The sequence below is a fragment of the Rhea pennata genome, chromosome 2 (genome assembly GCF_028389875.1).
Source record: "Rhea pennata isolate bPtePen1 chromosome 2, bPtePen1.pri, whole genome shotgun sequence".
Taxonomy (NCBI): domain Eukaryota; kingdom Metazoa; phylum Chordata; class Aves; order Rheiformes; family Rheidae; genus Rhea; species Rhea pennata.
In genome coordinates, this window is record NC_084664.1 from 44,899,626 (window position 1) to 44,913,417 (window position 13,792).

General features: G+C 38.8%; 1 protein-coding gene across 8 annotated transcripts in view; it reads left to right on the forward strand.

Annotated features, from left to right (window-relative positions):
* Positions 1–13,792, forward strand: part of RBMS3 (RNA binding motif single stranded interacting protein 3) — a 700,426-nt gene that overhangs the window by 534,762 nt on the left and 151,872 nt on the right. For all 8 annotated transcript variants that reach the window (XM_062569353.1, XM_062569354.1, XM_062569352.1 and 5 more), the window contains one exon: positions 12,641–12,798. In XM_062569353.1, coding sequence (XP_062425337.1) covers positions 12,641–12,798 — 158 coding nt within the window. The remainder of the gene's footprint in view (positions 1–12,640; positions 12,799–13,792) is intronic.

A 13,792-nucleotide genomic window follows, 5' to 3' on the forward strand; every position in this document is an offset into this window, starting at 1 on the left:
ATACTATAGAGCTGTAGGGATGCCTGCTGTTCTACTTCACTTTCCCCAAACTTCTAACTGATGCATTTTGGCACTCAGACACCGATTTTCTGTCTATGCAAAACATAGTATACCCTCAAATGATGCTTTCTTCCTTAGTGGTCCTGATTTTTTGCTTCAGTGAAGGGAGACCTTCACACTTTGCTCATCTCAATCTCCTCTAATAGCTGGAAGGAATGACAGATACCTGGCACTCATTCCACATGTTGTCCACCTGGAGACTGATGTAGTTATCTCCTCTTCTGCTATTTTATGGTGGCCTCTCCTGAAAACAGCCGTAGGTTATTCATGTGTCTCTCCTCACTGTCATTGCTGTACTTTTCTTATTCATTGCTTTCAGCCAGTGTTCCACCCCTGGAGCTGGACATTTCTTTGGTTCAGCTGAGGACAGAGAGCAGGGAGGCAGTCTGACACCTCCTGGTTTCTCTCTGCTGGCCACCTGTGCCTGAGGCTCCGCTTTTCAGCACTAACCACAGATGTGGAACAATGGACTTCGCTGGCCACAGAGATGTGGTGGGACAGTGCCAGAAGCTCTGAGTCTGCAGTCTGGAGAGAATGGGATCATGCAAAAGGGCAGGGTTTTAGTCCTGTCATTAACCCCTTTTTATTGCTGGCTCCTGCTTACATTCTCACTGCAGTGCTGTGTCTTCACTGGGAAACCAGTGTTGTAGCAAGGGAATGGAAGAAAGAAAGAAAGAAGAGAGGAGCATAGAAATGTCATCTTTTCTCCTCCCCAGGACTGGTGCCTGTTATTTCTGTTGTTTGGCTGTAAGAGATACACAAAGCAGCCAGTTGGCTCAGGAAGTCAGGACAGCACAGGCTCACCTGGGAACCCTTCCTGAGGAGTTAGAGATAGAGAAGCTTATGCACATTGATAGAGGGGGCTGCAAGATGGAGAACATGGGCAACTTTACGTACCTGGGGAATCTCATCACATGGAGCAGGAGTTACTGTGATGAGCAGTGAGGAGAGTACAGATAGGTCAGCTGCTTCTGTGCTAGGTGCTTCTGAAGATATCACAGGAATTCAATGTTGGCTCCTTGTTTTATTTAATATTTTCTTTTTAAAATAAAACAAAGTTTTAGTTCATTCAGTTACTAATAATATTTCCTTGTTGTCATCTGTGAGTGCAGTAAGTGAATTTTTCAAGGCCTTTGTGCTAAACCTTCTGCAGGGACGTGCTGACTTGTCATCAAGAATTCTGCGCACTAGGAAAACGTAACATTACTATGTCTCTCATCCTTCTGAAGGATAGCCCTCAGTTGTCTTATTCGAAACATGACTTGGTTGCCTTTTCCTGTCTAATGCATTTAAGAAAAGCGCAAGTGTATCTACAGTATTTGTTTTGTGAGTTGTGCCTGATCTTAAATGGGAATGGACTTTTTGTCTGTGTAAAATACAGATTTCTCAAAATGAAACTGTCAAGGCTGTATTTTATGGTGGATATTGTTTTTCTTTCTACAGTATCTATGTAGATTTTTTTCTTACATTTCTGTAGTAGTTAAAATAATCCAGACTCCCTGAAAATTGATGTATCCTTGAGGACTAGGAGGTTTCCATTTCTGGCATGTGCATCAAGATGAATAACTGTTCACTAGAAGTCTGTATGGACTCAGGCTAAGTAGATCTCAACCTTTATCCCAACAGGAATTCCCAGACAAGAAATTCTGACTTCATTTGTGGTTTATAGGAAGTAACGTAAAATCTGACAAAAGAAAGTGTTCGGTTTTCTTCACAAGCAATCACATGAGATCCACATGCTGCTTGAATTCACCTTTTTGTCAATAGGTCAAATACTATAAAGCAATATACTGTCCCAAAAAGTCCTCTTGATGCTTCTAATGCTTTCCCAGTGCTAATAATTTACTACCCTTAATAGTAGCTACGATCTTTCCAGTGTATGTATATACAGTTAAATGCCAATTCTTTGACTTTTACATCAAGAAACATGAATTTCCTGAATTAGCTCTTTCAGCTTAGAGAAGCTTCTGAAAAAAGCAAAAAAGCTTCCGTTGATCTACAGATAGATAAAATATGGACAATAATTTAACCCTGTGTGGACTATATCCAGGCATACATAGCTTGAATAGATTTCAAGTCTATTTTATGACTTCATTTTGCTGGAAGCTTTGAAATGGAAAATTGAAAGCAAACAATAAATGCATGAAAGACATCAAGAGATGCACACACTTGTTTAATCTTTATTATGCATCCATCTGTGTATATTTTTAAAATATTTTCCAAGCACAGAGTCTGATACTGCCAAATGAGGCCGATGAATATTTTGCTGTAGAGTTCAATGAGAGAAGGATCAAGCCATGGCAGAGCAAACACTTCTGTCCTTATGGAGCACACCTGCTAGCTATAGAAGACAGAAAGTCCTAAAGCCATCTGGCCCAAGTGCAAGTTACACATGCATGAAAGCGTCTTTAATTTGTACCTCTGCTGCCTCATTACAGCATCCTTTGCCACTGGAAGGTCAGACAGCAGAGCCGCTTCTCTGCCACACTTCCGCCATTTGGAAAGTCCCATAGCTTCTCTTTCTGAGCTTAAGGAGTGATTTGTAGCCTGTTCTCTAACGCTTGGCACAAACTCCACAAAATGCATAGTTTATTCATATGTTTATCTGTCTGCTTAAATCTGAAGTTTGAGGAACCCAACCCGGTTCTTATCTTCTGCAGTGCAGGATTCGGTCTGTGTTGAGAAAGATACATCGTCATATCCTGAGATAGACTTGGGAAGCAAACATACATTTCCAGCATAATATGTAATACAGACAATTACATAATATGTAATATGTCTGATGTTACTACCATAAGAATAGAGATTTAACTAGAAGCTATAAGGGGAAAAAATAGCCCAACAACTACAAAAATCATGAGACCATGGATTGAGTGTTGCTGCCGTGGCAAATGTAGCCGAAGAAGGTGAGATCTTCTAGCAATTCTGTTATTGTTTTATTTATTCACTCTAGAATCTTCATTTTTTCCATATGAATCTTCTCAGGATCAGTTACTGTGATTTTGCGTCTTTCAGGTTATGCAGAGGATGACTGTAAACTTTTATGTAAGAGTTTGATATCATCTGATTTCTGTGTTGGAACTCTTTGCCTTTAATTCAGTTGTTTGGGAGTGTTATGATCCTAAATAGAGCAAACATCATTATAACTTTTTTTGTAAGTATTATTATTAAATCTGGAATTTTTTACACTGAACAGTTTACATATGAAAAAAATGCATCCCAACTGATCAGTGTTACTGGCACTGCAATTTTTTTTAATAAGTAGTGCTGAACAGTTAGTTTTTTACAATATATGTCATGTTCTTCAAAATACCAAATAATCACAATAATCCATGATAGAGGAATGTATTTTGTGCGTATGTCTAGGATCTTTTTTGTTTGTTTTAAGAGCACTTTAAATTAAGCCCTTAATTTAATTTCATTGATTTAGTGGATACGATGTTTGGCTAAAACTCATTTTCTTTCCTCAATTAGCAGTAATGGAAGGTTTATTCTGTTTCCTCATTTCATGCTATGTCCTCTCTAAATCAGCTAATCTCTCTTGTACCCTCCCCTTTCTGTGTGAGAATATGTGTATGCACACATGCATACAAATACACCCTCTGTGTGGGATAATGTTATGTAAAATACAATTCAGTGAGAATGTGAAAACTAGGAGTTAAATTGCAAGATTTATTGACTCTGTACAGGGGCAAAGGGCTTGACTTCTGTCTAAATCAGTAAGAGAATCCTGGAAATATACATCAACCAGCATGTCATTAACCCAGTAGAGTATAAAGCAAATAAACATACTTGATGCAATATTGTCTAACTTGCAATAGGACACCTTGTCTTAAGTTTGCTGGGACACAGCTGGTGACAAATTAAAATAAATAGTTTAGGTGTCAAACTTAGATTGCAGTTCATCTGACAGCTCAGATGAACTTTTGCTTCCAGATGTCATCAGTGAGTTTCTGGTTTCAGATTCTCATCTAGGAGATTATGTAGTATTTCAGAAATTGCTATAATTGAGCTTCAGGTAATCCAAGGTAATGAGCTGATTCTTAATAGAAAAGGAATATGAATAGTAAAGCAATCTTTAAGATGGTATGAAAGTGAATGTGGAGGCACAAAAATCTGTGGACAAAACAAAAATTATGACAGGAATTCTTGCATAGGTCGAGTTGCCTTTTTGGCTGCAGTGTGCAGTACAAAGTGGAAACTGTGGGAATTTGTTTCTAGGAAAATTAGAAAGCAAAGAGTTATAAAAAAAATGTTCACTTAGAAATTGTAGAAGTGTAAAGAGAAGGTTTTTATGTCAGTCTGTGACAGTTCTGGTTACGATCGTGTTCTGTGCAAATGAAAGGAGGTGCCGTGTATCTTACACAGTGCTCTGAAGGCAGAGACCATAGTGACTGAAGACCGTATTTGCTACACAAGATGAAGGGCAAATCAAATCAAATCGCCACTGGCAGATAAAATGCATGAGGGAAGGTTCTGCAACAACTGTGGTGGACAGACCAGTAACAGTTTGGTTCCAGTAATGTTTAACTTTAGCAAATGCTGTGCTTTCTGTGAGCAAACTTAATTAAAAGAAAGCTGAGTCCAGCTTACACAGCACGGCACAGCACTCTGGTAGTTTGCACAGTGAGAAGAAATTCTGAGCATATATAAACTGCGAACTTCTAAAGTTCATGTTTTTAATTAAAATAGTATTTATAAATAATACTTCACTGCGGAGCTAATGGAAATATTTGTGGCAGATAATTTCCTTCAGTAATTTTCTTCTTTTTCTCTTTATAGGTCATGGGTTTTTGAATTTATTTGCAAGTTTTTGATAGAATTTGGTAGAAAAAATTCTAATTTGTGGCTTATTTAAGAAGTAACTGTAAAGAACGTTTCAGTGATTACACATAAGATTGGATGTCTAAGTCACAACTCTCTCTCTTCTGCTTGGACGATCCTGGGCAAAGTACCTAAATAGCAGAACTTTCCTTGGATCATCATAAAGCTCAGAAATGCTCAGATTTACTTGTGTAATAATAAAATTATTTTGAAGATCATTGGGTAAATATTTCTCTTCAGAATAGCATTTCTGGGTATTTTTTTTATGTTCGTGTGAATAATCACTGTGTCTCTTCCAAAAAATGTCCATGTTGTTGCTGCAGGCGGCTGCTTTGATTTGGTGACAGTCAAGCTCATATGGAAAATATAGGCTGTAGTTTTAGTTTTAAATGTATATATATAGCATTCAATGGACTCAGCTTAACTATTTCTGTACAGTATTTGCGTAATTATGCCAAGGCCTAATGACCTGCACTGCTACTGCTGTGAAAAAAACAAGTTGCTAACAAATTTTGCACCATGGAAGTGTACAAGTAGGGTAGGGTTGGGAAGGGAAGAATGCTCATTTATGAAACATGTAGTCACTGTTCAGTCTAAAAAGGCACAATTACTACCATGAAATAGATGTATCAGGGTTGGAGAAGATGTCTCAGGATGTTGAATCTTGAGCCTTTTAAAAGGTCATCAAACAAGGCCTAGACTGTTCTGAAGGCTTGTAAGACCAAATAAACATCTTGAATATCCTGATATCTTTTGCTCTGTATTACTTTACCGGTGAAAATGTCAGTCTTTAGACCGAGCCTCTGTTGAGGAGATAGCTAGTGCTTCAGAGAGTGCCTGCTGGGAAGAGCTTTGGAAAGACTTGTCTAGAAGGTCTGCATCTCTTAATACTTTTTTCCTGCTATCTGCATAGGATTGTTTGTACTTAATGCACTAATAAAATCTGTGTGAAGTTTAGGCTTTCTGAACAGTCTTGTGCACCTTTTAGTGTACAGCTTGACGAGGGAGTGAAACCAGCCAGGGATCAATAGTTAACTGGTCATTGATTTAGCTGTCCACTCAATGTGTGTAAAAATGTGCCCACACAAAGGGAGGCAAATAAACAAGTAAAAAGTCAAAAGGAACCCTGGCAGCAGCACTTGATTCATTCTGTTCACTGCAATAGTGATTCAAAACGTATCATTAGCAATTCTGAAAATCTAAATGGTCTGCACCAACGCTGTAGTGTTTTTTTGGTTTGATTTTTTTTTTTAATATTATAAATTCCTTTATAAAATCCCTGAAAACAGAGCTACTATTGTTTGGTTCAGATCAGTGTGTTTCATTGATTCACAGGAGCCATGCAGGTGTTCACTGGAGGAATCCCAGTCCCTAACCATTAAGCACCACCTCAGCCTTTCCCTGTTTGGAGAAGGAGGAAAAGGGCTCTATTCCACTTCTTCAGTCTGATATTGGGAAGCAGAGTGGTTTGACATTACTTTCTTCTAACTTTCCTACTGCCACCCCATATCCACCCTATCTAACTGTGATAACTAGGTTAGGAGCATCATGGCATCCTTCTTAGGCCACTAAAGAGAGAACTTTTCCAAATGTTAGTTGCTAAAATTAGGTGTTCGATCTGTAGTTAGACACCTGAATTATAAAATCAGTGGCTTACTGTGGGTGAAAAACAGGCAGTTTTTACACATGTGCAAAAATACGCCGCATTCAATCCAATATGAAAAAGCAGCAGGAATAAATGGGGAAGAAACAGGACTCTTGAAAAATCTTTTAATTCAGAATTCTGGTATATGAATCTGATCAAATAAGTATCGGATCAACTTTCCAATGAATGTCTGTTTCCAGATGTCCTGGAAAGTTCTTGTGATCTCCAGTACTAAAAGGGTAAATTTTTAATAATAAAACAACAAGAAAGGATATTGTATGAGAATCTACTGAGAGAAAGTATTACATGCTATCTCTAAATTTCATTTAAGCTCGGTGGCTTATACAGAATCCAGTTTAGAAATAATCTAATAAATTGAAGATGAGACTGATGCTGCCAAACAACTGCAGTTTTGAAAATATTGAGCAAACAAAGCTAAATTTGTGAAATAGCACAAAAATGTTTCTATATAAATGATCTAGTTTCATATAAATGGTTCCACAAAAATGAGTTTTCCGTGAAGAGTGGAACTATTTTCATGTTAAGGGGAGACAGAAGTTGGCCCCAGACTTTTAAAGGAGAGAAAATTTTATGTAAGTAGCTTGAAGATTTGAGCACTGACCATTAGGCAAAGATGAACTGACTTGAAGGAGATACTAATTTAGAGTGATTTGAACCAGGATCTAAAATGTTCAGGAAGATAAGACAATGCTGCTAAAGGTGAGGTCCAATATTGATCTGTATGAATATTAATATGATGAAGTCTCTATTTATTAAAGCAAAGCATAAATATACGTTTTGAGTATATCTGTAAAAGGAGGGCTTAAGAATCTCATACAGGTCCACATGCAATGTTATATTCTCAACATTCCCAGAGTAAGTTTGGAAGATGGAGAAAGGAGTCCTTTGAACTAAGAATCAGTGGTAACTTCCTAGAACAAACTGCTCCAAGGAGTAATGATACAGGTTGAATTAAAAAAAAAAATGATGCATGGTGTTCATGAGTAAAGCAAATATACTTCATGTCTAGTCTACTGAGATTACAGGAGATTTTGAGGTCCTTCTAGGAGAACAACAACATCACCAAAAACTACTGGCCCTTCCCTACACATGTCTTTAAAGAATGCATTACTGAATGCACTATGTAGAGTCTCAGCTTCCTCTCACACCAGCAGAAATTGTTACTTTGACTTTTCATGAAATTCTTCCAACTATTATCTCAAGATGGGAGGGAAAATCCCATCTGAGCACTGTCCTTTCTTTCAAGAGTTGAGGGGTGGGTCCAGCATAGCAAACAGCAAATTTGAATTGCAACACACCCTCCACTGGGTTTTATAATTCTCAAATGTTGGTGCAGTAGTACATCTTAAAGCCCCTTTTCTATAAAGGTCATCTGCCAATTTGGCACAGGTCTTGCAAGCTGAGAGATGGACTCAGTTCTCACTAAAAGGCAGTGACGATGTTGCTCTCTATTTCCCCAGTACAACTGTTGCCAAATACTGAACTCCCAAGTCTTACAGCAAGATGCCTGCTGCTGAATGTCTGAAATGCTCCAATGCTGAGATTTAATTGAAATCTTCTTTGAGACCTATTCTTAATTTGCTGTATTAATACCTCTAAACCTTCCTAGCTGTGCTTTTAGCCAGTTTTGAAGTGCCTGTCAGACACTTGCACACACCCTCAGCCAGAGTGGCATAACATGTGACTGCTGTTAATGCCACTGGAGCCTATCAGCCAGCGTAGGTGAGATAGTTGCCTACAAAGGTGGTGAACTAGGCTGGAGTGGGGAGCAAAGGGAGCTGCAAAGAACCCTCACGATCATATCGATAGGGCCTTTAGTTGTCTTAATGTCTTTTTTTTTTTTTTTTTTTTTTTTTTTTAAGTGGGAGCCCATTCTGTAGGACTCTGCATACATACACAGACCAAGATCCCAGAAAGAGTTCAGCTGGGATGTGAGAATATGCTGGGATTGATTAGGGCCAGGGCTGACCGGATGAGTTCACCTCTACTTTTCAGGGGATGCAGTGCAACCGCAATCCATGAGTGGAAAACGTGATCCTCCTAGGGCTGCTGACTCGGACACCTTGGCTAAAATGCGCTTCAGTGAGGATGGCCAGGAGCAAGTTTGCATGAGTGTTTTGAGACTGTACTTGCAAGTTTGCATGCCTGGAGCATGAGACGTCTGCACCTGGCATGCACAGCCACTTCCCCCCTCCCTTCAATCAGGTCCTTGGCCCAGTCTTATGTCCATTAAATAGCTCTGTTTGGCACATGGCGTCATTTTGTATGGCTTTTGCCTGCCAGGGTGGCCTTGTCTCGCACATGGGGAATGAAAGGACCTGAGGGGGTGGTGGGCCCTGGCACAAGCCTCTATCAGGTTGCATGTAAAACAGCTATGCTGACAGCCCTTCTGTTCGTGGGCAGTATGGAAAGAGTCTTATGCCTCCCAGGAGAGTCCAGTGGAGGAAAAGCTAGGACAGGGACCACGAACCGCAGGTGGAAGTGGGGGCTCTGCAGCGTGTTGCTTGCGGAGGGCTGCTGTGGCACTGCGCTGGCAGTTGGGGGGTGGCTATGGGACCTGCTGCTGGAGGTGTTGATGGGGACTGTGCAACTTGCTGCTGCCCAACCCCTTCACGTCGTACAGGAAGTAGCACAAGCATAAGAAAGAATATAACGCTGGAGTGTCCGTGACCTTCACATTGAAAACTTTCAGTTCTTTTGCTTGAAAATTTTGATCTTGATAACCGTTCAGTCTGGGACTGGACACAGTAATAAATGAGATTTTAGCATCCCAGTGTGGCATGAAGCATTTTTAGAGTCTGGTGAAAAGCCATAGAAAGAATTAAATGAATTAGAGCCTGCGCCATACTCTTTGGATCCAGATGTCAAAGTCCCCGCTGGTCCTGCAACCTTGGGATGTGATTTGAAGAAAGATCCTTTACTGACTGTAAAACAGCTTGGCTCATAAAAGGGCTCTAGTTTGCGACCTTGGGGTGCTTGGGCTTTTGGCTCTGGCCTGGCTCAGCGCCGGGCTGTGCGAGGCAGAGCAGCACGCCAGGAACATGCTGTTTTCTTACCACTCTCTTGCTTAGCGAGAAGTTTAAAACTCTTCAGAAGGCTTTGTCGTAGGGATGGCATTTCATCTTCTTTCAGTTTATGGTGTGAGATACGGTTTCTTTGGAGTTATGTTTCTCTGTAAAGGAAAGGAGTATTTCTCTAAATGTTATATTTGCGTAGTAAGGAAAAACAATGCAGAATTTGTTTTTCCTTCCATAGAAAACACTGTTCTGTTTTGAAGGTACTGTGAATGGCCTCATCTGTCTGCTTACTGCTCTTGTTTGTCGTCTTGATAAAAGATATGATTGGTAAATCCTGGTGAGAGAATGACTGTGGCCAGCTAGTATTTCATTCGTCCTTAGCGTGTAGCTGAACTTTCCACGGATATTTAAAAAGACGGCATTTAATCCTTAACACAGTTAAAAGGCTTATGGGTTCTTATTCTAGAAGCGAAATACTTTGGTGATTCTGATTTATTTTACTTGTTTGCCACAGCTTGAAAACTGAGTAGTCGAAAGTTCTTATTTTTAATACTCTTTCTACTGGAATGAATTGCTTCAGTGAAAATAAAGGATGTTGTTTAGTTACTGATACATAACTGCATAATATGGTTAGAAGATTTTTTCTTAATAGTGGCAAGTTATATCAGTCCCTTAGCAGTGATTAATTGATTAATCAAAGTCCTCAAAGAACAAATAGGTAGAGGTTTGCATGCTAGTGTGATGAAAACCTTGCCTGTTGGAATTGCAAACCTTTCTATCCTGATTTGCTTCTATAATGCCTCTGCTTTAATTGCCTCCATTGACTGTGCTTTCAGAGTGGTTAGTAGTAGCAATGAATCTCCTATATCTTTACTTTTCTTTGGCCTATGTGAAAAAGAAAAAAAAAAGTAGCAGGCAAACAAACTTAAGTAGTTTGCATACAGACAAGAGAGATGTGGAAAAAAATTAAAGGAGGAGAAAGCAATTTTTTTTTTCAAAGCCAGAAGTATAATCTGAAGCTTGTATTCCTCTTTTTGCTTGCCTACCTGCTCTCCAGGCCTGCTTGCATGATTTCTATCACACTATCAATACCAGAACCAGTCCCAATTCCTCACAGATATTTTTCAGTCATTGGAGAGGAATTAGGTTTCTGATCTGTATAAATGTAAACTATAGTGAGAGAGAAAGGAATATGACTGCAGGGATTGGAAAGGAAAATAATGTTTTTTAGATTTGGAGTTCATAACTTCAGTTTACTCTCCATATTTGGCTTTTTTTTTTTTTTTTTTCCTTTTCTGCTCCCATTACTATAAGATGTGATAATGATTGAGTGTATTTTTATGGATTGCAGCTGAAAATGTGTCTTCCTTTTTCTGTTTAGTAAAGTGGTAGTGAATTCAACTGGTACCATGATGTGGTGTTTCTTGGGGTGATAGATCTGGAGATGCATAGATAACATGCAGTGGGCACAATGCAGTATGTCCAAAGGCACATATTCACAGCTCTCAGGTCAGAATCCAAATTATCAGTAAGAAAGCATTACATGCCCCCTTATTTTGGACCCTTTGGTTCCCTTCTCATCCAGAAGGGCTAAAATTACCCTTAGGGGTTTGGGGGAATGGAAGCTGAGAGCTTTTCTTGGCTGCTGATTTTGTTTAGTCTGATTTTGTTCTGACTTTGTTTAGTCATTTATGTCCCCATAAAGGATGGGACGTGTGAATCACAGCTTGGAACTCAGACTTCTGCTTCTCTTTTCACAGCCTTTAATGTGTAAGGCAGTGAAAGAGCAGACATCTCAATTCTGCCCTGTCTTTGCACATCTTCTGGAGATGGAAATATGCCTGTGATTCTTTGGGTGCAGTAAGGCACAGTTGCACTGACTTTAATGGGGGTGTAACTTGAAGCCAATTCAGTTAAAGTGGGACAAATGGCTGCTGGACTCTGTATAGTTTCTTCATTGTAAGGTTGTAGTGCTACAAGGTTGCGAATGGGCTTTTAGGACTCCTTGTAGCAAAAAAAGACAACGTTGTTGCCGCATGACTCTCACAATATTGAGCAAGCGCAAATTAATTCTGTCCGTTAAAACGTGTAATAAAAAAATTCTCAAAGATCTATCTCCAAAGACTTTATGTCCATCTTACTGCAGCCAGCATGAAGGTTGTATCATACCTTTTTGCTCACTTAGCATTAGCTAAAATTATGTAGTCATGCCTGATCCAAATCGGACTTGTATTGACAGGTAACCTGATAGTATGTAAAGCTGGTCTCAGTGAACATGGACCCACAGCCGTGGACATTTGCAAGGGCTTAACTAAATTGATTTAATGTAATTGGGACCTGATTGTCTGTAGAAAAGGTTTTTATTTAAAGTTTTCATATCCTTGTTTTACATACTGCATCTGTGGCTATTTCATGTTTTTTTCTTAGTAGGTTAGCAAACAAGAATAGAAACAGGAGTGTTTGTCAGAATGAAAAGTTTAGCCTAAAATTCTGAAATAGAAAGAAAAAAAAACTGCAAATTTATTTGCTCAGTTATTCACACTGAAAACCCACTACAGTTAGTTTTTGTTGCAAACTGTCTGCCAGGATGTTTCTGATGGGAGGGAAAAAAAGAAAAAGAAAAAATATTGTGGATAATGTTTTATGTTTTCAATCAGCCTGGCTCATGATAAGCAGGTTGAATGGGCAGTCTGCAGGCTGGAAGGCACATCTGCTTAAAACATGTGTTGGATTTTATTTATTTTAACAGCGTATTTGTGGAAATCATGTTTTCTTCACAATCTGCTGCTGAATCAGAACACAATTCGGGAATACTTGTGCATTAGGGCAATTTTCTTTAAATAAGTAGTGTCACTGAATTCAGTAAGAGCAGTCACACACAGAGTTAAGCACATGAATGAGAGTTTACAAAAACTGAATTGTATTGTCGTCACGAACAGATTGCCCAGCTTTGCTTCTAATGCTTCTATAAATTCTTGGCTTGGTCCTGTTTTGAGTAGTCTTCATTGCAGGGGCCATAAGCTGTTTTGTTGTGCTGAGTCTAATGGAGAATATTTCTCTTATTCTGTCATAGCAACAAGAGCAAGATCCCACAAATCTATACATCTCAAATTTACCCGTTTCCATGGATGAACAGGAACTGGAGAATATGCTGAAACCCTTTGGACATGTCATTTCCACCAGAATATTAAGAGATGCTAATGGAGTCAGCAGAGGAGTCGGCTTTGCCAGGTGAAACCCTTACTTTATTGGATTTTTTATATATATATATATATATATATATATATATATATATATATGTATGTATATATTTGGCTTTGGTCCTTTGCAAATGCTGTCTGTTCTGTAACTCTGAAGTCTCATAGCCATGGAAAATGCAGAGCAGCAACTTTATCAGATTGTGCATCTGTTCTTTCCATTGATCTGAAGAATACCAATGCAGAAGGATGTTCATTCATTGCTCCAAAAATTAGTTCATTGAATTTATGTATGTGGAAATAAAAATCTCTAGGAACAGCGAGCTATCCCTGAGTATCAAGCTTGGATAATAATAAATGTCCTACAGCCAAAAGCACACACTTGATGAACAAACTGTTTAAATGTTTAGCAAAGATTTTGTGACAAGAAAATGTAAATTTTTCAATTGGAAGAGCAAAGGAAAAGAAGAGTAACTGAAGAAACACGGCTTCCTTGAAAATGGCAAGGAACTCAAACCTATGAGAAAACATTAAGAGGAAATATTTGCATACAACAAGCCCTGTTGCAGTAGTCAGATATTTTAGACTGAATGGGCAACATGTTATTACAGTGTATTTCATTGTCAGTTCAGAAAGACAAGCTTCCATATTTATTTTCAGGGAATATTTACGTAGATTCTCTTCAGCAAAAAGCACCCTTAAATTAAATAGTTTTCCTTTCAAAAGCAAGGAAGAGAGAGCTATATATAGAAAGAGATAGAAAAAGGCAACAAGGAGAAGAGAAATTTCTAATTGTGCTGCAAATCAGTCTTCCATTTCAAAAGAGAAAGCAAAGAAATAAATCCCCAGATCAGTGTTTTTACTGAGCATCATAATGTTGTACTTGGTAAAGGAGGTAAGAAGTGACTGAGTCATCTTGTGAATTTTTCGGAGATGTACTGTGTCTTGGTGTGTCATGGCTTCCTGTTACTGTCGTGACACCACTGAGTAAAATGGAGGTACTGTATGACAAAAAGGTAGCTTGCGAA